This window comes from Rutidosis leptorrhynchoides, unplaced genomic scaffold, assembly GCF_046630445.1.
Source record: "Rutidosis leptorrhynchoides isolate AG116_Rl617_1_P2 unplaced genomic scaffold, CSIRO_AGI_Rlap_v1 contig233, whole genome shotgun sequence".
NCBI classification, from domain to species: Eukaryota; Viridiplantae; Streptophyta; class Magnoliopsida; order Asterales; family Asteraceae; genus Rutidosis; species Rutidosis leptorrhynchoides.
In genome coordinates this window covers 49,942-76,249 of record NW_027266482.1, presented here as the reverse complement: position 1 = coordinate 76,249, position 26,308 = coordinate 49,942, and the positions used below count along the sequence as shown (strand labels likewise).

Below are 26,308 nucleotides of genomic sequence, written 5' to 3'. Positions count from 1 at the left end.
AAGTAGTATATGTGACACGAGTAGACAAGGTCAAGAATATATGCATGTATTCATAGTGCTCGTTTTGGAGCTAGCGTATATAAGGAAGCTTCTAATGATTTATTATGAGCCGTTGGATATATGCTGGCGTGTGGCTGTGATCGACATTTAACAAAAGAATGGTTACGATTGTATTTCAAAGGTGGCATGAATGAGGACAAATAGTCAAAGCCTTTTTTAGGGAAATGAAAACAAGGATGCATCATGCATACAAATCAAAATTCGATTCACCTGCCGAAGTAGAAATGGACCAAAATTACCTTCTTCGTTAACAAATATGGGAATTAATTTGAAAAAAAGGCGACTAATTACATGTCCTGAAGAAGATTTTTTTAAGAAAAAAAATTAATCAAAATATATTTTAGGTGGCATATAATATTTTTTGGGAAATACTTGGCTAGTTGCTCCCCGCAAGGCTCTTCAATTAAAACTCATCATTTAGGAATTTTTCATTTTAGAATATAATAGAAAAAAAAATTACTATCATATGTGTCATATTTTAATTGGGAAGCACAATGTTGACTGACACTATAAGAGCATCCAAGTATTGTCCATATTTTTTAAAATCGTAGATATTTATTCGAAGAAAAATAATTTGCTACTTTTTTCGGAGAAACAAAATACTGCTCCAACCAATTAAAAATTGCCACATAAAAAAGATTGAAAATCTATAAAATTTATAGTTAAAGGTTGTTTGTTTGATTTTTTACTTTCAACGTTCATACTTAAATTTTACGATATAATTTTATAATTTTTCCCTCAGGATTCACAATTCTTCTATAAGATATAGTAATATATTTTTATTTTTATGAATCTCGAAAATCGATGAGTAAAAAATATGTACAAATAAACACGGCCTTATATTAAATTTTTCTATTTCCTATTTGTTCAAATCTTATTAGTGAATATAGGAAAATATTGCTCCCCAAAACAGCTAATTATCTTTCTTAATTCGAATGAATATGAAATGCATTTTTCAAATTTTTAAGATAATGAATATTATTTTAAAAGAAGAGATTAAATTTACACAAACTTTATTTTTTATATTCTTGTAGGGATATTCAATGGTGGACTAGTGAAATGATGTGAAAAGAAAACACAATACAAATTTACGAAATGCAATTTACGTAGGAACCGTTATTTATTGTCTTTGGAAATATATACAATTTGGGTGTGAACGGGTCGTGCTTAGAGAAGATTCATTCAGAGTCAATCAGCCACATCGACCGGCTTTTTTTTTTTTAAGCACAAAAGAGATTATATTACTAGAGTAAACCGAGTCCGGTAGACGATCCACCATATTAATTTTAAGATTAGCTAGTTTATGGACGAATCGATTTTTGAATTTTGAAATATACAAAAAGTTACATGAATCAAATGAGAAAATCAATTACTTAATATCATAAATAAGATTACGACAAGATAAAAAGCAAGTTCCTAGACTATTGATTTCCTTAATTATCAAGAGATCATCTGATTCACACAAAATGTTGGAGGCTCTGATCGGATTAGCTAGTAGAATCCCTATGTGAAGTACTGCCACTTCAGCTGTATAGATGTTCATAGGTCCGTCAAGAAAAACAGATTTGCAAACCAAAATTTTCCCTAATTAATTACGGATTGCAACACCCAAACCCCATTTTCCAATGGACGCAGACAGAGCTGCATCACAATTCAATTTCAAAGATCCTACGAGGGGATCCAAAGTCTTGGGACTGATCGAGTAAATAGTTCGACCGCCTTTTACCTCTAGAATTTTATTTATTTGTTTATTTATTGTAAATGGCAACTATAATGCAAATAATTACTACTATACTGACGAACAATTGAAAAAAAAAAAAACAATTCAAAATAATAAGTAAATGAGGATTCACGTATCTTCTCGAGTAAAGGCACGGCGACGATAAATTCTTCCCTCTTAATCTATATAGCTAGTTTGTCATGCATGCGTGTTAATACTTTCATTTTTTTTTTAATTTTTAATTCCTTTCATCTTTTTTTGTTTTTTATTACATTATATTTATGCGGACTGCACGACTCAAACTCTTAACGAATGAAAAAGAAAATGCTCATCAATTAGGTCAAGCACTAATATATTTCCTTTCATCTTTTAATGATTATATTATTCATATATATAATTATATTTATATTCATATAGTATCGATAAATAATTTGCATGTTTACCCTTAAAAAATAATTCGTATATTTGAGATAAAAAGTTATTATCTTTCACACGGAAACAGGATCCAATACATCAATCTCTCAATAATTTTCATTTTTTATATTATATATTTTCTTCATCTCAAAATACATGATATTTTTAATTTTATATCAACTATTTATATGTCAATTTCGAATAACCTAAAATTAATATGGTGAATCATGCGTTGTACCAGCGGCGATAATTATAGATCGATGTTTTAAAAATTAATTATAACATAATTTTAAATTAGTACTTTGATCTTTTATGAGTAGTTTTTTTCTAGAGAGAGGTGGAGAACACTGCAAAATGAAAAAAGTTAGACATTTATAGTATATAGTTGTCAAAAAAAGAGTACGCCCGTTAAACCGTGAAAATAAGGGGTCACGATCTGTATATTTGACCCATTAATTAAAAATGTAATTCAAACCGATCCTTTAACCTAACGGGTTAATCCGGCCAATTCAGACTGTAAAATTCAATGGATGATCCTGTCAACTCATTATGATCATCAAAATTAAAATTTAATAAAAATATAAAATGAGAAATACATAAATAAATGATAAAAAAAAATATCCTCTTTTGATTTCCAAAATACATGGTCAATTTTTTTTCCCATTTTGATTATTAAGCATAATAAAATTTATTAATAAGAGATGAATATTAATTAAGAACCTGCAGATTTTATTTTTCCTCTATACCCTTTTAATTTTGTAGAGCATATAGTGGATTTTTTTTCCTATTTTACTTACGAAGCACAAAAGTATATCATTTATCTCTATATTTCTTTCTTTTTTCCTATATTTCTATTTTATATGTTTATCAAATTTAATTTTAATAATTATAACAGATTAAGGGGTCAACTATTGAGTTTTATGATTTGGGTTGACTTAATCCATTTACTAATGGACCGGTCCAGTTCCAAATCACATTTTTAAAGGGTCAAATCTCCAGTCCAGGCCCATTTTTTTACGGATTGGACCGACCGACGATATTTAAACCCGGATCTATTAGAGGACTCTAAACCTAAAGCAAGAAGTACAAGGACCTCCGAAGATAGAATCTCAATCTCAATAGAAAACAAACAGAAGACTTCTCGCTCTAGCTTTCTCTCTCTTTCTCTCTCTCTCTTGTCTGTCATTTAAAAGGCATCTCTATCTCTGACGTTGTGGATTTTCTCTCAATCTCTCACCTGCAGCAGTCCGTCTCTCTCGTTTCATCTTTATCTGACTATCTCTATATCGTGCTCTCTCTTGTGATCTCATATTCGGAGATTCCGTTCCGATCCCCCCAAACTGTAAGAATTCTTTCCTGAAACCCTAATTTCTCGATCCTCTTTAAAATATCAATCACATCCGTCTCCGTGTTGATTGTATCGATTTCATGTGTAAATTTTTATGTTTGCGTTTTGCATGGATTCGGTTTCTCTTCGTTTGATTTTCCTTTCCTCTAATTTGACTTAATGACGCGTTTCTACATTGGCGGATTCGTTGTCGGCGATCCGTGGTTTTTGTTAGGGTGTAATTCATCTTGATTTCGGTTGTCGGTGTGATTTTTGATTTCGACGAGATGATCTGTGGGAGTATGACGATTATAGTTTGTGTGAGAGAAAGTATCAGCTCGGGATTGTATTTGTAGTCCTGTTTTTGATCTGATTGAGATTTTTCCTAGGGTTTTTGTGAATAGAATTATTCTCCATACGATTTTGTTGCAATCTTAATTTTGTCAAATGTTTTGAATTCGTGCTATTTTTTGTAGGTCGGCATAAATTATTTTTCCATCTGTTAGTGTCTCACTATCTCTTGTGCTCCATTAGTTAATTATATTTTAGCTTGCCTCATCTTGCTGACACATTATACTCATGCAACTATGTATAGGCAACCATGAGTGATGAAGGAGGAGAAAGGACCTGCCCTCTATGTGCTGAGGAGATGGATTTGACTGATCAGCAGCTGAAGCCTTGCAAATGTGGTTATGAGGTATGAAAAGGCTGATCTTTATTCAACTTCACTCGTATATGTAAGCGGAAAAAGGTCTTATGCAAATCTATGTAGCTGTATATGACTGTATTCTGCACTGCAAATATGTATGTCTTTGCAAGCTAATAATTCATTAAAATGTGAATTCCTATGCCTTTACTATGTCTCTTCTTTTTCTTAGAATTGGCAGATAATTGCCTATGCTGGCACCTGCTATCTGCTTGAGGACAGCTGTTTCCACAAGCTTATATAGTTTATTCTTGGTCTTAATCAAATTTGACTGAAATAGAACATTTGTTGCAGATATGTGTTTGGTGTTGGCACCATATAATGGATATGGCTGAGAAGGATGACACCGAGGGGCGTTGTCCTGCATGCCGTTCTGCTTATGACAAGCAAAAAATTGTGGGGACGGCTGCAAACTGTGAGAGGTTGGTTCATCTTAAATTGTACATCATGTTACTTCTTACTAATTTTTCTAAAGAGTCTCCTGTAAACTATCTTGTGGTGTACCATAGATTGGTGGCTGAAATGAGTTGGGAACGCAAAAAGTCCAAGGCAAAACCTAAATCAACTGATGGAAGGAAGCAACTTAGCACTGTGCGAGTGATCCAAAGGAATCTCGTCTACATTGTTGGGCTGCCTCTTGATTTAGCGGACGAAGATGTACTCTCTTGCTCCCTCTCCTACATTTGCTCTATATCTATATTTCCATGCATTTAGTTCTTATGGTTTTTATTGCATGTTCAGCTTCTCCAGCACAGAGAATACTTTGGCCAATATGGCAAGGTTCTAAAAGTGTCAATGTCTCGTACGGCAGCTGGTGTCATTCAACAGTTCCCAAACAATACATGTAGCGTGTAAGTGCTACTTACCTGCTAGTTGGCAACACTTTTCCCTTGATTTTAGTATTTAATAGATAGCAACTTTTATTTCCAATCTTCAGTCTTGAGGCGGTGAAATACTTCAAACATTTATGTAATATGTGACTACCACTCTGACTTGGTTGTTGATTTGTTTGAATCCAGATATATAACTTATTCAAAAGAGGATGAAGCGGTTCGTTGTATTCAGTCTGTTCATGGGTTTGTGTTGGAGGGTAAATCTTTAAAGTACGTCTGCACGCTAAAATGTTTGATTACGATATTTTCAATGTGTTAGAGTTTCTTGCGTAGTTATTTATTTGTTTCATGGTTGTGCATTGCAGGGCGTGTTTTGGTACCACGAAGTATTGTCATGCATGGCTTAGAAATGTGGTATGTAGTACACTTGACCTTTTTTATATTATTCACTCCGATCTAGCTCTCGAGCAAAAAAAATTCTTTAACTAAATGAAGATTTTTCTGTTTAATTCAGCCTTGCACCAATGCTGATTGTCTGTATTTGCATGAGGTTGGATCTCATGAGGATAGTTTCACCAAAGATGAGATAATATCAGCATATACAAGGTATTTCTTTTGTTACTTTCTTTCTGGGTTTTGGATATTCTTCTGTGTAGTTAAGCGATGTTATGCTGAGTAAAACTATAATGTTTGAAAGGTTACCATCATGAAAATTTTTAATCAAGAAGCTAGGATAAAAGTTTTCTAATTTTTGAAAAGCTTCTTGACCTCATATTTTGGTACTTTTGATTTCATCCTTTATCATTTCTGCGCTAATTCTACATGCAGTATTTCTGGTGTATGATTAGTTAACTTATTATATCTTTTTAAAGGAATAGAGTTCAGCAAATTACTGGAGCCACAAACAATCTGCAGAGGCATGCAGGGAGCATGCTACCTCCACCGGTCGATGATTATTGCATCGATACTTCTGCTTCTGCCGATAAACCCATTGTTAAAAGTGCAACAAGTGTGAGTCTCTTATTTTTGCTTTTCACTTGTGGGGAAACTTAAACTGTGCACAGTGAACTTGCCATCTTCTATTTTTTATGTTTGCAAAACTTCCCCATTCTAGATTGTGTGTTTTGCAAGTCTTGAAGTGAGACCTTTGTTTTGCAAACATCTTTGGTATTTATTTGCTTGATATTTAATATTGTTGCTTGCTGATGTGTATTCACTTCTCCAACTTTGTAATGTCTTCCTAAGGACATAAGAATAAGTTATGCACTAGCGACCACTACCAGAGTTCTGTTTCTATCATGAGATTAATGTAGCTGACTGTTGTAATTTCTTAATTATGTAGCAGGGTATGCAAAATCCAACACGAAGTTCACCTCCAAATGGAACTTATGCTAGATCCACTGCACTTCCTGCTGCAGCTTCATGGTAGGTTAGCTTTTTCTTTTCTAGAATTAGTTTTGGGTGATTGGTTGTTGGTTGTTGGTTGTTGGTCTGAAATTTTATACATGTCCCAGGGGTACGCGAGCTTCAAATCAGCCATTAGTAGGAAATTTAGCATCTTCAAATGGACCTTGTAAGCAAAAACCAGAGACTGTAACTAATACATTGGCCTTTTCAACTTCCGAGACAAGCACAACTCAGGTTTCTGCACTGCATGGCAATGAAGGAAAGAAGTCGACGTTTAAAGACGAGAGTCAGGATACACATGTCAAAGGTAAAGCAGAGACGCTTAAACCTCTAAAGCAGAATGCTGGTGTGGATTTTCGGACTGTTGTCTCCAAAAAACCTTCTGCTACAAATGGATCTGATCCGGCTCCATCTAATCACAATGAAGATGAAAATGGTATGCCCTCAAATGTGGAAAACAATTCATATCATACCGGGAAGCATTCTGAGGAAGAAAGGCATGCTGCAACTGATGGAAAAATGCTGGAATTATGCTCAGACGTTTTATCAATGAGCGTAGATTCAGGGGTGCGGAATGAACCTTCTTCTGGACCATTGCATAAGAACTCACTTGCTGATGAAGGGTTAATTAAATTGCCTGGAACTCAAATGTTGGAGCAATTCCTTACAGAACAATCTAGTGAAGCTTCATATTTACCTGCATCTGCGAAAACAGACTCATCTTTGAATGGACTATATACCCCGAGAGAACTCTGTGATTGGAGAATGGATTCTCGAACACATGGTGCGATAGATAAAAGTTCCGAGTTAGAAGACGACATATTATCTTTTGATAGTCAGAGACTAAAAGATCCAGAAGTGAGCGGTTGTTCAAGTTACTTGCCTAGTTCGGCTAATTCCCTTCACATTTCCAGTCATTCTAGATCTCATTCCTTGCAATATAGTGATTTATTTAGTGCTGCTAATATTAGTAATGACCTTCTATTGGTGGATAATAAAACTGGTCAGAGTTCATTCCTACATTCATCGGGCCGATCCATATTGTCAAACGGATACCATGGTTCTTATCAGAATTCTGAAAACTCTTGTCCTCTTCAATATGAAAGAAGAGAGAGTCACACAGACCGGCTTCATGGTGGTTCTAATGGTAATGTTGCCGTAGATTCTGGGGAGAACAGTATAATCTCAAATATTTTGTCAATGGAGTTTGATGTGTGGGATAACTCGGCTGCAACTCAGAATTTTGCTAAGCTGTTTGGTGAAAGTGAAAAGCAGCCCAGTTCACTGAAAACATCTAGTTCCTGGAAACAGCACAGTAATAATCAGTCCAGATTCTCGTTTGCAAGACAAGAGGAAACTAGAAATCAGCTGTCTGGGGTTGAACAGACTTTAAGTATCTTTGGGCAGTTGCCAAAAAGTCACTCCTTCAACTCAGATTTAGCTGAAAACAGGAATCATTCCATGGAAAACTTTGGAGTTGGTAGAACTTTTGCTTCTGGTAATTTTGATACATCTGAGAATTTTATCAGCAATCCTTCAGTTTTACCTTCCAAAAGGTTATCTGGTGAGTATCTATTTGACATTGGCTGAATATGCTCTTCGTCCTTTGCTTTTTTTTTTTTTTTGACTTGGCCTTTAGTCTTTCCAGGCAGTGGATTCTTAAAACTCTTTACTGTTTCCTTTGATGTGTTCATTTATTAATTTCGTTTAAAATGGTGGTAGTTTTGCCAAATATACTTTCACTGGATTTTTTGTCTACACCCTGCTTGTATTTGTTATTTGGGCCTTTGGGGTCTAAGTTCTTGCATTTCTTTCGCAGTCTCAAGATCCCAAATGTCTGCGCCACCTGGATTCTCCATTCCTAACAAGGCACCGCCCCCAGGGTTTTCCTCACACGAAAGAGCAGACCAAGCTTTTGTTTCTAGCGGTCAGTTATCCACCTTTTCTATTTCTTTCCTGGATCTTTTCATGAGACTTTTGCTTGTGAAATGTTTTTTTGAATAACCTTGCATGTCTTTCTTGGTTGTAATCTTTACAGGTAGCCATATGCTTGACAGTTATTCGTTGCTGAGAAATTCATATCAGGTGCCACCGACTGGAAGTGTAATTAGTCCTGGCGATATTGAATTTATGGATCCTGCAATCCTTGCAGTTGGGAAAGGGAGATTTCAAGGTGGGATTAACAATAACTCAGGCTTGGACGTGAGATCAAATTTTCCGTCACAGTTAAATGCATTTGAAAATGAGGCGAGGCTCCAGCTTCTGATGCAAAGATCTCCATCTCCTCACCCGGCCCAGAGAATCCCCGACTTTGGGAATAGTTTTTCTTCAAATAATGATTCATATGGAAATATGGCCCCTTTTGCTTCACAGGTCTCCCTACAACAGAGGATGAATCCATATTTATCAAATGGACAGTGGGATGGTTGGAATGATGTTCAGAATGGTAACATGCTTAGAAATGAGCAGCCGGGCTTTAATAAGTTGTACTCTGGTTATGAAGATACGAAATTTCGGATGCCTAGCTCAGGAGATATGTACAACAGAACATTTGGGATGTAATGCCTGTTGAGTGGTCATGTTTTTGCTTGGCCCAGAAATGGTTTGATAGAGAGATCAGATTTGTCGTGGTGCAGTGCCGTTGTGTTGAACTCGATGATGGGATTGACTTGAAACTGGTCTGCCCGGACAGTCCGCTTTACGGATCATCTCCTAAACCATGAGGCCGAAAAAAGGAGGGTCCAAAAACTAGCAGGTACTTTGGACATTTAACTCCGCTCTTGTCTTATAATTTATTATACTGTTTTTTTGCCCAAGGAAGCTTTGGAATTTGATTAGCCAGGGGTTTCTGTTTTTTAAAATAATGAAATATCCTGACGTTTGGGTCAAAGAGTAGTCTGCCTCTTCTCGTTTAGTCAATTAAAAAGAAAAAACCTCGTGAATTATAATTTTGCGATTCAAATTGCCCCCTTCAAATTTGTAATATGGTCTAATTTTGTCCTTTTCACTGATCAAAGTTTATTATAAAGGGGCTTAATCTAGATTTACCTTCTATGTCTGGCATAATGTGCTGCATACAGATGATCCTTTTGGGATGTGTGGTTTGTCTGTAGGTGAAACGTAATTGGCGCAGACAATGGAATCTGTATATCAGATTCTGTTGCGGAATGGTGATGGGAAGGAGGCTGATTCCTCTAAGAGATGAGTGCTATTTTTTATGTCTTGATTATAACTGTTGAAAGAGTGAAAAACATTGTTTTTTATTTTCAGTTATATAGACAGAATCCAATATCTCTTGTGTTTTGTCCTTGTGTTGCTATATTTGCTATATATGTGAGCTCATTTACTGCCAGTTTCCCTCGTGTTCTCTCTGATTTTCATATTATGGCACTTTGCTTCTTTACTTTTCTTGTTTCAATTTGGTACTTAATTTTCAGTATCGGTAAGTTGATGACTTTTCCTGGATTCAAAAGGAAAAAAAAAAAAGGGGGGGGGCAATTTTGGATTGTTGTTCTGCATTCTTGAGTAAGAACGAGTATTGATAGAGTACGAACTGACAAAGGGACTCGCATAGAGTACGAACTGACTTCAGAAATTTCGGGATCAATTTCAGCATTGTTTTGCAAAACAGACGATGCTGAATCTGCCCTTTCCAGTGGGAGAAAGAACATTGTTTCTCAAAAGAATCACTAAGAAAATTTTGAGAAATGTCGCTATTGTATTGGCACAGACAAGTTTAAACTCGTCTTCAAGGATCATAATATTTTTTCAGTCTCAAAATATATTATATTTTTTTTTATGAAAATACATATGAAACACATGTATTTGAGACGGAGGTATTAATATAATATTAATGGCCTGTCAAGTGAATTGGATGAATCCTTTATAATATGGTTTACATTTTTAGGTTGTCTCGTATTGGGAGCGATGGACATTATCCTAATTTAAAAATAAAAGTGAAAAATTATGAATAATATAGCAATTTGACTACAAGAACAGAACTAAAATTTTAAGTTTAATTTGTGGATATTATTCAAACGATGCTTAGATTGGGGTAAAACAGAAAACACTCATTATGGAAGGGAATGAGTACTAAAGTTTAATTCTAAAATATTAGTCCTATATATGGTGCAAGCAAGAATAAAACATACTTCTACTGTACTTGAAACGGAATATTAATGGAATCTAAAATTCATAATGCGATGGTATAATGAAAGTTAGGATTCTTTCTTTTCTTTTCTTTTCTTTGTAGAAAAAGATAAAAGTCAATTTCTTAATCTCATACACACTACTCCTTTCATTCTACAATAAAAATTCAAATTTGTTTTTTAAAAAATTTCAAATTAAATGTTCATTTTGACAATCAAGACAATTATTTATACTATTATTTTTAACTTTACAATTTCCATGAGACATTAAATAAAAAATTATAAAATAATAAATATTTACAACTTCCATGAGACATTAAATAAAAAATTATAAAATAATAAATATTTACAACTTTCATGAGACATTAAATAAAAACTTATAAAATAATAAATATCTATTGATAGTAATTTTGTCAAAAATATATTTATTGTCATTTTTTTAATATGTGTAAAAATTGATTTTTAACATTTAATTTAAAACCAAAATATCTATAATGGAGAGAGTAGATGCATAGTAAAACGGAAACGTGGGAACAAGAAAAGAAAAAAGATAATTTATTTAGTACAGTATAATTGGGTATATATAGATGACAAGTGCCCTTTAAATAGTTAGATTGGGACCATTTTGTCTCCTTAAAGAGATCAAAACCACAGTGCTAGGTAAAGATGAGCCATTAGAGAGTACATAGGTTTTATTATTTAAACCTTTTTTAGTATAGTATTAGTCACTTCACACACACTCATACAAACAAATTGTATATATAATATAACATCAACAAGGACAAAAAAGTTGCAGAGGTTTCTGGCATCTTATCTAATATGGACCCACTTAACAGAAAACCCTAATTTTTATTTTTATTTTTCATACTAGTGTACAAAATAAAATTATTAATTTTCAAAGGGGATGGGTGTCCTATCTTATAGCCATATGTTTTAATATTTGTTTATTACAAAATTTGGCTAAATAGAAACAAAAAACAAAAGGCAATCCCCACCTGGCAACCTGCCCTTATGTCATCTCCCAACAACAACAACACCTAATTTAATAATAGGCCAAATAAAGATAGTGGGCTTGAGCCCACCATGTGTTCCTAAAACACCCTCCGATGTTTTTATATTTTACTCCTCTGCTCTACAATTTAACTATTGGATGGTGTCGGCATAAAGTAAGAAAATAATGAACTTCAAAAAAAAAAAGTAAGAAAATAATGGAGGCCAACATTTTATATACTTATTTTAATGTTTCATGCACTACAACATTTGAAACATGTGGTTCTATATGGTTCTGGTTAGGGTAAGGTGATCGGATCATTCTCGAAACTGTAACGTGTATTCTTCGTATATCTGGAGTATGGCTACATCTATCTTATTAATCCGTCTTGTTTTAGATACTTAAAAAAAAAATTATAAGGGATCGATTACTTGAAGATCACTTTACGATTCAAGATTATACACTTTGGACAATGAAAGAAACATTTTCGTCTTTTGATCCTGTAGTGGAGTATAAAAATAATATTGGAAATTGGTGATTCGTTTTTAGTCATTAGTGTTGACACCAATGTTCCCTTCGTAAATGAATGTAACTTTTTAGTGATGTGACCAATTGACAAAAGTAGGATGCTAATATCTATCCCATGATCGTTTGTTTGTTTGTTTTTTTATTTATTTATTTTGCTTGGTAATTTAATTTTATTGCCAAAGAATCTTTTCTTATCCAAGATTTCTCATATGCCATAAGTGGCAAATATCTGTCCATTTATCAACCAGTCCTTTTCCTAGTTTAAGACCCTCTCTTAGAATTTTATTTGTTTTTTTTTTTTTTTAACATTAGCTTTGGAATTTGATGAGTTTTGAATGAATCCTTCGTTATCATAAAAAAAAATGAATGAAACCTTCGTGCTTTGAAGAGGCACAATATTATTTTGTTTCATTTTATTTATAATCTTTTTAATAATTAATATAGCAAAATAATAGACTTTTTCTTTTCTTATTGGATTTATGTTCCTAACCCACTTGTAAAGCATTTTAGATGTATTGTCATTTGTCACATAAAAGTCCCATACAATGTAGTTTTAACTTTCTCTTTCTTTCTTTTACCTTCCTTTTTTTTAGAAGTCTCTGACCATAAATACTACATTACTTTTCCTAGCGTTACGAGGTATTTGTACTGCATATATATAATATCAATCATGAGTAGTTAAGTGGGGACCTTCAATTAAAACACATGAAAGAAATTAAATTAATTAAAATAGATAAATAAATAAAAAAGATGAAAGAAGCCACAGAATTAGCATTTTTCATGATGTAAGTACTATCCACATACAAGTAGCCAATCAAACAATGTTGCAATCAGTCTTCTTATGTATAATAATAATTATCAGTTTTTCAAGTCAATTTGGATTTTTAACCACTATAATCACTTATGGTGGTGCTTGTGGTGGCTTCATCTGTTGGTAGTAGAATTGCGACGGATTGACGGGGGAAGAAGCCGCTGAGGAAAATGGGAATGGCGAGTTGATTGGTTTTGACGGAAGAACGGAAGGGGCCGAAGACGGAGGAAGGGTAGCCGAGAATGAGAATCCTGATGATGCTGCAGTAGCGAGCAGTGGGCCATGCATTTGCCATGCCCAGTTCGGAAAGCCTTGATGAGGAGATCCTAACTCCATTTTCTTTTGCATTGCTCTTTCCTGCGAATCATGAATAAAACTTTATAGAGAAAGACAATAATGCCCTTATAGTACGTTTTGTTACGCAGGATAAGGCGGGAGAACTGTGGGGGGGAATTATTTGGTCTTGTCCCGTTTCATCCCGTTCTGTCCTGCGTAACTCATGAAATTAGGATACTTACACTATATGCATTTGTTTTATTAGTTTAATGAAGGGTAATGGGGGCTTTTTAAGTACATATGGTTTTTCCAATGAAAATAAATTTATCTACACTAAATTCTACAATGCACCATATGATTGCTGAAACAAAAAAAAAACAAAAACATTTATCTATGCTAAATTCTCAACCCAACTTTAAAGAAAATGTCGTTTTACCTCGTTGGAAAAGAAGCTAGGGTGTATGAAAGTGGGGTAATCAGATGTCTTTTCCAGTCCTTTAAAGAGCGAATCAGCCATAGCTGCTGGGTTCTCCATCTGCAACACACGACAGATCCACATATTATGGACAAAAACAGTATGAGTGACATTCTCATCATTTTCTACAGAGAACTTGATTTGGCTACCTAGAAAGCTAGCAAGGTTGACAAAATGAATACCAACAAAAATTCGTGTTTAAAAATTAGCCAAAGAACACATATCTACATAACAGAAATATGGACAGAGATTCTCATTGGCGATGTCCAAGAGCTAGCCAAGGATGAGAAACAACAAAATTCGTTTACAGTTTAAGCTAGCAATTAGATGTCTTGTGAAAGTGGTTTTCAAGTATTACCCTCCAACTCCTTCCACTATGAATGTTGTAAGGGGCAGAGTGTAACTCAAGTCTCCCTTCACTTTCCTTTGGACTTTTCCCAAACGACGAGGCAGAAATCCCCAAGTTTAGATCGAGATCATGTGCAATGCCTGCACCGGAAAAAACCAACATGTTTTAACAGAATTTTGAATGGTGTGATAATTTTTTTCCCAAACTGACAGAATTTTGAATGGTGTTGTACGGGAGTTAAATGGCTACCTCCGGTAGCGACCATTTCCCCTTCATATGTTTTTGGCTCGAAGTTGGTGACTGCTTCCCTTCCATTACACTTGATAGCTGCCTTGTCATAAGCCCTGATTTTCACAAAATTAAAAGGTTGGATGGCGCTAATGGTTTCAAATTATGTACATGTAGAGAGAAAAGCCATGATTTCACATGGACCTTGCAGCTTCTACTTCATTGTCGAATAGTCCAAGATAAATATACCTGCATGCAAGCATCTAGTCTCAACGACGGACCAACCCCAATCATTTCTTCTTTTGAAACAGACACGGTTTTCTATCTATTTTTCCATGCCGAAAAAGCCAAAAACAACCAGTTTGAGAATCAATTTGTACCAATTCTCAAGTCACACACCACAATCTATATATCTACCCTCAAGAAACACAATTTTGTTTAATAAAAATATATATATGTAAATCCAAAGTTGGTTCCTCACTTTTTACCGAGGAATTGTCCCATTCTCGCCTCCCAGCGGCCACATTTGTGCAACGTCACTCCTCGATATTTCGAACTCCCCCTCGAGAAACCGGTGCTCTGGCGCCGGAGTATGTGCACAAATTCTTCCTTACTCAGATTCTTCATCTGCAAAATCAGTAAACCATGCAAACATCAGTAAGAGTGAATTGATGTATATGTAAAAATTCCAGACAAGGCAAGTCATTAACTAACCTGGTTCAGATCCTCCTCATAATCAGCAAGAGTGAAATTGATGTCAGCATCAACACCCCTGAACTTGATAGCAGCTCGATCATAGGCTCTGGATAGGAAAAGAATTTCGTAAGGTCAATTGAGAGACCAATATATTTAGATAACTTTCAACAATGTATATGCGAAATTTACCTAGCAGCAGCATGAGCAGTATCGAATCCACCTATATATAGAAACCAACATAATTAGATGAAGTGTTCTAAATATAGAACTTGGCATTAATAAATTCTCAACAAAAATGGAAATTTTTTAAGATAATAAATCCATACCCAAATACACTTGTTTCCCACAATCCCTGCAGACAAAAAAAGAAGATTATATATCATTATAATTGGCCAAACATTCAATCATACAAAATATATTCTCCTGAAGATTGATGGAAACAAAAACAGATAAAAATGTATACAAACCAAATATGAGATTCCCATCTTCCAGTCCTCCTATAAAACGTGACCCCTCTATATTGCGAGCTCCTCGACCTGGGTCCTCTCCTGCTTTTCTTCACCGGCTGTGGAGCCTGTTGCGCAGCCACACGCGGCGGCTCACCTCCTCCTCCACCGCTACCACATGAAAGATCGATCCAATTTTTGGAATTGGAAGTCTGCCCTTGTTGTGGCGACTCGAAATTCACTTTGCTCACTGGAAACAAATCTCTGGTCAACATTTGGTCTCCTACTTCTTCTTCGTTTTCGGTTTTCCGGCCTCCGATTTTAAGTATGTCGAAGTTGATGGCGCGCGTGGAGCTTGACTCTTCGTCGTTACTAGACGCGTCTGCTGTGCCATTGACTATGGATGAGTTGGAGGTCCCTGACTCGGCCATTTCGAGGATCGCTGCGGAGTCGTCGTTCTGAGTCGACTCAGACGACGCTGCCATATTTAGATTAAAATTCAACATAGCTCAACTCAACCAGATGCTTTAACGGTTCGTATCTTATATTATTATTATCAGAATGTAACCAACGAAACGATCAGCCAGTTTAATCAATTCAAGAGGGATGAGCCGAGAAAATGAAGAGAAATTGAAACGAGAAATTGAGAACTGTCTTATTAAAAGCTCAGTTTTGCTTAAAACATAACTTTTCCGGTGACGAGGAAGACAAGAAAACTAAAAGTTAAAAACGGCGGCGTTTCCGGTTTGAGTTAAACGGAGTACTAGTGGCATTATTAAATACAAAAATCAGATCGCCGAGGAATTAGAGATCATCGGCGAGAAGATACTCTCTGTGTGAGTCTTGTAGAGAGAGATTGAAGATGAACATTTCCGTAGATTTACAGAGGACGAAGACAATCAAATAATCAGAATTTACGAAAATAAACATATACAATTTTTTTATTTCCTATCTCTCTCTGTGATTGGGGAAACCTTCTTGGACGGTCACCCGGTCACTTTGATATTGCTTTTTTGATTTATTTAATTTAATTTAAATCGGTTGCGTACCGGTTTTTCGTGTTTGGCATTGTATTGTATTGTATCGTATCTTTTGTGTAAGTAGAAACTGTATGTATCGTACAGGATGGATGTATTGCTTTCTCCCACAAGCGGACGCAGGCACGAAGCATACATGAAAAAAAAGATTTTGTAAAGACACAAACAGCCTTATTATTTGGAGGGGTAGGTAAGAAAATCAATCAATCTGAATCGATCAATTGGTTGATCAAGTTGTATGAAGAAATAAACTGGTTCAACCTTCATTTGATCGGTAAAAACAATCTAATCGATCTAATTTGACAAAGACCGAACCATAGTGGATTATTTAAGGAGCTCGTGGCCCTTTACAATTTGGGACTGTTGGATAATCCTTGAACCCTCGACTCGTTGACAAGCTCAAAGAATGAAGAAAACGAAGATTAACACAGCAATCAAACGTAAAGAAACAATTTTGCTGGGCTGCAAACATTGATGCACCGAAAACAGAATTGTAATCATATCCATTTGTGATCGATTTGATTCTAATCCCAATTATAATGGCTTAATGCAGGTATCTAAAGTGTTTGGAACTTAAAAACTAATTTGGGTTATCGGAAATCTAAGGTTTCTCTCAATGCAACCAAGCTTTTACACTGTAAAAACAAAGACGAAAAATAGCGATTTCGATTTTGAGATTCTTTACCATTGCTTTTAGAGAAACTATTACAGATAGTTTGTTTTTATAGTAGATCACACACTGACCTAGCTAACATGAAAATTTAAATTGAATTACAACCTGGATTTTAAGGAAAACCAAAAACGGTAAAGTGAAAAACTAGAAATGCTATTCTCCTCACACGATTTTGTTTTTCCTCTCAATTACAGACTATATTTTCACTCTAGACTAAGTCATAACACGTCTTCGAGTACACTAGCACTATAAAACGGTAAGAATAACAACCTGAAATTCATCTTCTTCCTCGCGACAGCGACGCCATTTTTGTTGACTTTTAGCTTGACTTTCGTTCTGAACTTGATCGTGACTGCAACTTCATCTACATACTACTAGTAACTTCTCTGAACTTTAACTTTGCTGAAAACAACTTTAGAATTTGAATTTCGTCTCTGACTTGACGAACAAGCTACACTGAGCTACAGACCCATTTCATCTTAGCTTCAGAACTTCAATCTAAACATTCAGTCACCTTCAGTGGAGTATCCTCATCGTTTCTGAATCAATGAATTCAACTGCCATAACTTATAATAGCAATGCTTGATTTCCGTTCCTCAGTACACAACTCGAACATAGATTTTGAATTTCAGACCATATCAGACTAAATTGAGCTTATCAACTACTTCATATTCTCTAAACGAAGCTACCCATATCATCAATTTATTGATTACTGTAGAAATTAAAGATTCAGACTCAAATTTAAAGATAGAACCCTAACTAAATTGGGGCTTTTTGATTTAGGGATTTGCGGGCTAATTGCTCTTAGAGGTGTTGTAGGCGACATCCTCCTGAGTGTTTTGGTAGGTGGCTCGAGCTCCGACTATGCTCTGGCCGCTCCGCAGATCGTCTGGACTGATTTCTGCCGAGAAACTTTCAGTAAAGCTGGCAGGGTCCCTAACTTTTGATGCAGGTACAGCCCAGTCTTCAAGCTTTTGACGATGTGCAGTTTCGTCCTTTCTGCAGAAACTCTTTTCTTCTTCTCTGTTCGACCTTTCCGTGCACTGTTTTGACTGAATCTTCTTCGAGAACTCTTCTAACAACTTGTAGAATCCTTCCACGATCGAGTTGTCAAGGACGGGCATGTTTACAGTCACTTTCTTCTTCTTTATGCTCTGTTGTTTCTGCTGGAAGTTAACAGCAAGCTTTGATTTCTTCTTTCCTTTCTTTCCTGCAGCCATTTATGCTTTTATGATCTCAAGCTCCTCGAGATGATCTATTCCAACAGGGAGATGGATCTGGCTGGACCATTTTCGACCGCGGTAGGAAATGTCAGTTGGCTCTTGGCATGTGACAACTTTACAAAGTGGATCCAAGGGAAAGCACTTGGAAAAAAATACAAAAAACCATTATAAAATTTGTCATGAATCAAATTATATGTCGGTTTGGGATTCCGTATCGATTAATGTCCGACAATGGAACGCAATTGTTTGGGGATGAGATGCATTGACTCTATTTGCTCTTTGGAATTCAAAATAGATTCACGTATGTGGCCTACCCGCCGAGTAAAGGATAAGCCGAAGTTTCAAATTGAACCGATAGAAAACAAGGATAGAGACTCGGAAAGGATAGTAGGGGGATGACTTTCCAAATGTTGTATTGTCGTACAATACTTCAAAAAGGTACCGATCCGAAATTCACCTTACAATATAGTCTATGGCATGGGGTTGCGTTACCTGTGGAGGTTATGATTAGTTCCCCTCAATTGCTCGCTTTCAATGGAAGAATAAAATTCACAAGTGCTCGGAGATGAATGAATTTAATAGAAGAAGACTAGATGTTGATCTAAAGAATATAATACAGCCTATCAATAGAGAACATCGAGATATCAAAACAAGAGGGTTGAGCATCAATCGTTCTAAGTAGATAATCTAGTAGTCAGGAAAAATAGGTTGATCCAACGACCAATGAATGAAGGGAAGAGGGGCCCAAATTGGGAAGGTCCTTACAACATTCATTCGGTGATCGATCCATCAACATACCCATCGGAAACTATGGATGGAGGGAAAATGAGTAACACGTGGAATTCTTTACACTTGAGAAAATATTATGTGTAAAATTGTTTAACATTTATAAAATGCATTATCATCAATATTTTGAAAAATCTATAGAGAAAAAGAAACCATCTCTCACACGATCGATGGAGTCTAGTGTGATTGAGATCAAAACAATCTCTCACACGATCAAGGAAGTCTCTCGTGTGATCGAGGTGAAATCCATTTCTCATGTGATCGAGGAGTCTCTCATGTAATTGATGCCATAAACAATCTCTCACAAGATTGAAGAAGTCTCTCGTATGATTGAGACGAAAACCATCTCTCACATGATCTAGGAAGTCTCTCATGTGATTGAGGCAAAAATAATCTCTTATACGATCGAAGAAGCCTCTCATGAGATCGAAGCAAAAACTATCTCTCACGCGATTGAGGAAATCTCTTGCGTGATTTAAGGCGAAAACAATCTCTCGCGCCATTGAGAAAGTCTCTCCTATAATCAAAGAGAAAACGACCTCTAACACGAGCAAGACAAAGAACCACTAAAAGCACTAGTAAATTGATTACCAAAAAATGAAAACACTAGTAAAATTTTTGCCAATCATTTGTGAATTTTGTTATGAATGGGATTCAATTAACGTCAATAGGACGATAATAATTAGAGGACAATAATAATAAGAACAGAAATAGTGAAGGAAAAAAATTCATTTAAAATAATGCTCTCCGTATTTAAGATATTGGTTTGATTTTCTAAATTTATTCGATTTTTATGTATCTAATCATTATTATTGTCTAAAAATATCAAATTTTGAATCAACCTCACGAGTCAAAACAAACGAACCATTTTATTCAAAACAAAATAGTTTTGTTATTTTTTTTTTAAAATACCTAAACGGATATCATAGGTTAAAATTAGAAAATTTTGCTGATGGAACAATTGACTTAAAGAGAAGTAAAAGAGAAACTAAACCTTTTTTCTTTTTGATACACAAACTAGAACAACGATAGGATGAGTGTAGCAAGGTTATCTACAAAATTAGGTGCATCAAGAATGGAGGTAATTAGGTACTAACTATGTATTAATGGTGGATTATGGATAGCTCGCGATGTATGATACTTGAAGTGTAGAAGTGCCTTTTTTTATGATAATTGTAGAAGTGCCTTGGGAGAAGTTAAATGATATGGTTAATTAACTAAGTTAATCAACAAATAACTAGTTGATGACCTCAAAATAAATAAATAAACTATGTATAGTGGCCTAAGCCATGTAATTATATATAGAATCATCAAAGACCGAGGGTCACTAAAATAACTTCCTCGAAGTTGGCATTTACTACCTCCCTCTTCAAAAAGACAAGACAATTAATAAATTATTATACAGATAAAATCCACATACAGAAAAATTTATATTGGATCTTAATTTCTCTTTTTCTTTCTTTCTACTATAATATATTGTTACGGATCCTAACTAATACTACTTGCTAGTCGTATATTTTTTTCTACTTATTTTAGAAGAGACTTGACAACAACTCTTCCTTTTTTTGTGTTGTGTTTTCTATGTACAAAAATGTATTAATCGGTCATTCCAATTAACTTGATGTGCTTGTCCCAGATTCACCCAAAACAGCACTTGATTGATTTGGTTTGTCTCCTAACTCTTATTATTCTCCTTTTAATTGTCATCTCCCAATCATGTATTTATCTCTTTATTAAGTAAGTACTGTACTACTATTGATATATATATTTTTTATTTTAAAATAATTGATATTTTGAATTTTATCATTTTTCAATCTTGTATTTATCTCTTTATTAAGTAAGTACTGTACTACTATTGATATATTTTTTTTTTATTTTAAAATAATTGATATTTTGAATTTTAATGGTATGTATAATTAATAGATAAAATGAGGATTTTTTTTAAAACAAAATATTTTTGTTAAACTATACATGTTGTTTGGTTCAATTTGGGGGAAGTTTAAACTCTTTTTTCTTTACAAAAATATCTTTAATCTACTTAATTAATTATACATGTCACTAAAACTCAAAATACCAAATATTTTGAAATGAAAATAGTATATTTATATTCAATATATATATTATACGTCTAGCACAATAATCTGCCCTAAAATCCGCTCTCCAATAATTGAACCCATGAATACACTTTAATCATTGAGTCACATTCTGATTAGATACTACTACTATTTATCTTGATTTTTTACTTATTTGGTATATAAATAAAGTCGAGCCGTGATTGAAAAATATTATTTGTGTTATTGATTATGATGAAAATGTACAAAATATATAAAAAAGCCGATAGGAAAATTGGTGAGCAAGTTTATTTTTTAACTTAAAAAAAAAAAACAATTTGATTTTTTTCTCTTAAGAAAAAAAAAAGGAAATGATTTAATCAGGAAACTACATAAGGCTTGACTTTGAAGTTAGGTATTTCTTGCTTACAACATTAACAAGATTATGCCCAAAAAAATGATTATGCCAAATCTGTCTGTATATATAGGTGGGTCCATTATTAACATGATTGTAATTTAATGTGCATAAATAAGTTCCTACATACACATGGCAGTTGGAAACATGAAAGTTTGACGATTAATTATGTACAAAAAAAAGAAGCAAATTACTAGCTAGAGGGTCACATTTTATTTTAAATTAGTCAAATTTAGTACCTTTCCCGTTAAGGCAATCCTCCTACCTTAAAAATCCTTTTAGGTGGACATAACTTTAACTTGCCAATTATGGTAATTCTCCAACCACCCACCCACCCCCACAACAACGATCGTGACCTTTTGTGACCGACTGTAGCCGGTTGTCCCAAAAGCCAGACCTTTAAACCTGAACAATTGGTACTCTAACCATTCATCATCTGCCACGTAATCTTCCGGATGTCTTTGTGGATAACAAAAAACTGGCCAAAGTATAAATTCGGTCCTTCTTGTATTAGAAATAATGTTACGTAGTCCTTTAAGATTTTTTAAGAACTAAATCATCCCTCAGGTTATGAACGACTCGTGCTTCTGCTGAGCAGTGTTGTCAACATGAAAATCATATGCATTATATCTCTCTGACTCAAGGAGGAGCGTGGATCAACGCGCGTTCGGTTCTCAATCTTAACATGTACTAAACGTAGTTAGTAGTGTAGTCCCCTTTAATGAAACGGTCAAATTATGTTGACGCGTCAAAATTATCAAACTGTACTTTAAGACATGACTAGTACCAGACCAGTTCTTTTCATGGTACTACAACCAACTTAAATTACTTAATTGTCCAATTGTAATTAAAATAAAACGTCGATTTTTTTTTTATTTGTACAACATCAAGATAATTATATAGTAATATCATACTAATATCCTTAACATTGACAATTTGTCATAAATAAATGTCCTAAAAAAATTTGAAAAGACGTCACTGATTATGTCAAATGCTAAAACCAAATGACCTTTTTAATTAATGTATACCATAAAAAAAAGGGTACTAAATATATTTTCATATAACTTCATAAAATATATATATATATATATCTTCATATAGATTCACAAGTAGTATTATTATATTTTGTTTTAAATCTTATGTACTAGTAAAATAATACAGTTAATATTTTTTATCTTTTCTTTGGGCTTAATGAACACGCAACTTGTAAAAATAAAAAATACAACAAATTAGCTGAACGAAAAATTAAAAAATACATATATATATTTTAATATAAAGATAGGAATGAGAGAAAGTACAATTAAGGGTTTCCATTTCTGGTGTGTATCCTGTCGGCAAAGGATTGTACGAGGTTTAAGCCTCGGGAGACGTGGACGCTTCATATCTATACATAGAAATTATTTTTTTATTGTTATCTCGTCGTTTACTCAATTCTTCTCTCTCTCTGTTTTTTTTTTCACTATTAAACATGTTTTATTTTTCCCAACTTACAATTATTGGTTAGTTTGAAGAAAAAGGTACTCCGTAATAGAAATTGATGTGAGTCATGTAATGACATATTTAATCTTAGATATATTTACAATCACCATTCACCAATTTATTACTCATTGTTTTTCTTTTTTTACACATCGTTTGACCTACATTATTAAAATATAAGTACCTTCCATATATTTTTTACTCTAAATAATTATATATTTGATTATATTATGTTGATCGATATTTTAAATGTGAAAAAATTTTATAAAAAAAAAAGACACGTAAAATGATTATATTTAAGTTTTTTCCATCATATCATCAACGAAAAAATTTAAGTATATTTTCACAATACTTTATATGTTTTTTTTATAAAATGATTATATTTTTTGACTTTTAAGATAATAATTAAAGAATATAATTAAATATATAATCATTTAATGTAAGAAAAAAAATATAAGATATTTATAAAAGATATTTGTGATTTAAGGCCATCATCAAACCATCATAATCTACAACTAAACTTAACTCATTGCTAACCCTAATTGTTTGACATGTTCTGAGGATGTGAGAGTTGGCTTAAAGAGAAGTAAATTTTAAATGAGTAAATTGTAATAGGTTCATAAAAATAATTCTTACCTTACTACTTAACAGCTCTAGTCGTTGCAGCTTATCCCTAGCACTAATAAAGATGAATACATGAAAAAACTAGGAACGATTTGGTGAGGCCAGACCCCTACTTAACATGTATTCGTTTGATATTTGGAGCATATTTCGTACATTATAATTATCTTTAAAATATATATACTCAAGGAATATTTAACATAACAAAAATTTAATATAAAACCACTCAAAATCATTTATACTTTATAAAATACTAGTACTAAATAGGACAAGATATATATATATATATATATCTTTAATTACATGTTCACATCATATAACTCACGCCAAACATGTAACATCGAAGCCACGTCAAATTTTCATTTGGAGTGTTTTACACCTATACATATAAATAAACATAGAATTTATTTTAGTTGATTAGATGGATTAAGTGGATGGTTGGAATGTAGTTAAATAAAAAGATAAATATTATGATTAAAAGTTGTTTTAGAGAATTGATAAATAATTAAGTATATATTATAATATTATTAAAATTTTAATGAAGATATTTTTTTAATTATAATGAATCAAAATGAGAGGATTCGAAATAAACTTCGTATTAAATTTTCCACTACGCTCTTTTCAAAAAACATAAAAGTTGTCTGCTACATATCATAGAATTCGACCTCACTTATCAATAAAATAATCAATTCAAAATAAAGAGGGTAGAGAATAACGTAACTAGGACATTAATGCAGTATAAGAATTTTTTCTTTTTCTGATGTTATTTAGTAGTATAAGTTTCTAGGAGATTAGAGATGCCAAACCAAATTAATTAACAAATAAGGATTTTTCTAATGATTGTAATATTGCACTCTTTAATCATTAAATTTCATCCCACTTTTCTTAATTCACTACAAAAATTAATAAATTCTTCTTTTTAACTCATGTCAAATTAACTCTAGTTAATTATTATCAATAACATAACAAATTTTAATTAAGTACTACAATGTAGGTAGTACTGTAGTGAATATACTCCATGTATTCTATTAAAAAAATAAAGTAATTTACTAATATTTATGGTATACAAAAGTTTGTATAATTAGCATATAAATTATTATTATTTTCATAAAAGAAGAATAAATGAAGTATTCATTTTATAATTGTAATATAATTTATTCACTTTACTATATCAGGTAATATGTTAAGTTATTTTCAAATAATTTACCTGTAAGTGTAAAGTACAAAAACTTAAAAATTCAATTGTTATGTAATCATTATTTTTTAAATTTCAATTCATATATGATACTACATTTTATCAAAAATTATATTTTATTATAAAGTAAACTTTTACAAGTTAAAATCAGTTACATTTTATAATATTTTAGAGAGAAATAATTATTTAATGAGATAAAATATACAACAAACTCATCGATTTAACTATGTTAATCAAAGACGGTTAAAAATATTATTTTAACTAAAATTTATAGTTGATCTATGTTAATTGTAGAATAATATATTATTATTTAATGCATAAAGATTAACTATAGTTAAGAAGATAAGAATTTATAAATTTTTATAGTAAATTAAGAAATTAGGATAAGATTTAATGCTTAAAGTTTGCAGTGCATATACTTCGTCCATTGATGATTACTTTATTGTAGTGAGGTTTGAATATTTTCTCTTTTTGAGGTTAGAAACCAACGTTCTTAATTACTACATTTCAAGAATTTATTCATAACATCTTCCAGTATTATTCGCCATTATTATTATTACTATTAATGTTATTAGAAAGAAGTATCATTACTGTTGAATTATTATTATTATTATTATTATTTTAACTTGCACTTTTCTCTCTTGTTTCAAGTGTTTACTTTACTTTAGTGTCGGACCTCAACAATGATTATGATGTGCTGTTTTCTTACAAGAAGGAAAAATATACTCTGTTTTTTAGACTCCAAATATTATTATGTTAATATAATGATTTTTTTTTAAAATTTAACCGTAAAACGTATGATTGAAAAAAATAGCTAAAATATAAGTTGATTTCATTAAATTACACTAAAAATTTATTGCTCGTGACATGAAATGAAGAGAGTTGGTTCAGTTCAAATGATAAAATATAATTTATGATAAAATGTACTTGTGAATCGAAAAAAAAATAAAAATAAAAAATCCTAAACTTCAGCTCACACTTTTACTAGTTGTCGGGAAAAAATAAAGATTGTACGTACTACTCCTAGTTAATAAGGATTTGCTCACAACTTTTGCTTCCCATCCCATCCTTTATTTTTCCTTCCTTTTTGACTCACACAATGGACATCTTACCCTAATCACATTAGATAAATTGGCCGACCATGTTTAAAGCACCATATTATAGGCTCGGTGTCGGTTTAATTCCATCGAAACTGATCTTTCTTTCTTTTTTTGATCGGGTATAAATGTTTTTTCCAACTAAATCTTCTAAAGTTTTGCATTTGGTTGGTTCAATTCAATTTTAGACATTTAATTCACTATAAATCGATTCAATTAGATTAGCTAGGTTTATTTCTTCTAAAAAGCTCGCTTCGATTAGATAATCCAATTTAGCCATATATACATATTGTATCCCTAAATCCTAAAGCTTATCCCA

General features: G+C 33.1%; 2 protein-coding genes across 2 annotated transcripts; one reads left to right on the top strand and one right to left on the bottom strand.

The window, feature by feature from the left end:
- The first annotated feature begins 4,122 nt into the window (after positions 1-4,122).
- Positions 4,123-9,029, top strand: LOC139882141 (uncharacterized). Its single transcript, XM_071866509.1, has 12 exons — positions 4,123-4,218; positions 4,522-4,649; positions 4,737-4,884; positions 4,969-5,078; positions 5,247-5,330; positions 5,426-5,474; positions 5,575-5,666; positions 5,933-6,071; positions 6,406-6,485; positions 6,575-8,031; positions 8,287-8,394; positions 8,506-9,029. Exons 1-12 carry the CDS (start codon positions 4,123-4,125, stop codon positions 9,027-9,029), a joined length of 3,015 nt encoding a protein of 1,004 aa, XP_071722610.1.
- A 4,006-nt stretch (positions 9,030-13,035) lies between these two features.
- On the bottom strand, positions 13,036-15,921 carry LOC139882140 (ethylene-responsive transcription factor RAP2-7-like). Its single transcript, XM_071866507.1, has 10 exons — positions 15,437-15,921; positions 15,296-15,321; positions 15,159-15,189; positions 14,988-15,075; positions 14,755-14,900; positions 14,478-14,522; positions 14,288-14,389; positions 14,055-14,187; positions 13,658-13,756; positions 13,036-13,302 (listed from the first exon to the last, which is right to left on the bottom strand). Exons 1-10 carry the CDS (start codon positions 15,919-15,921, stop codon positions 13,036-13,038), a joined length of 1,422 nt encoding a protein of 473 aa, XP_071722608.1.
- Between the last annotated feature and the right edge of the window lie 10,387 nt (positions 15,922-26,308).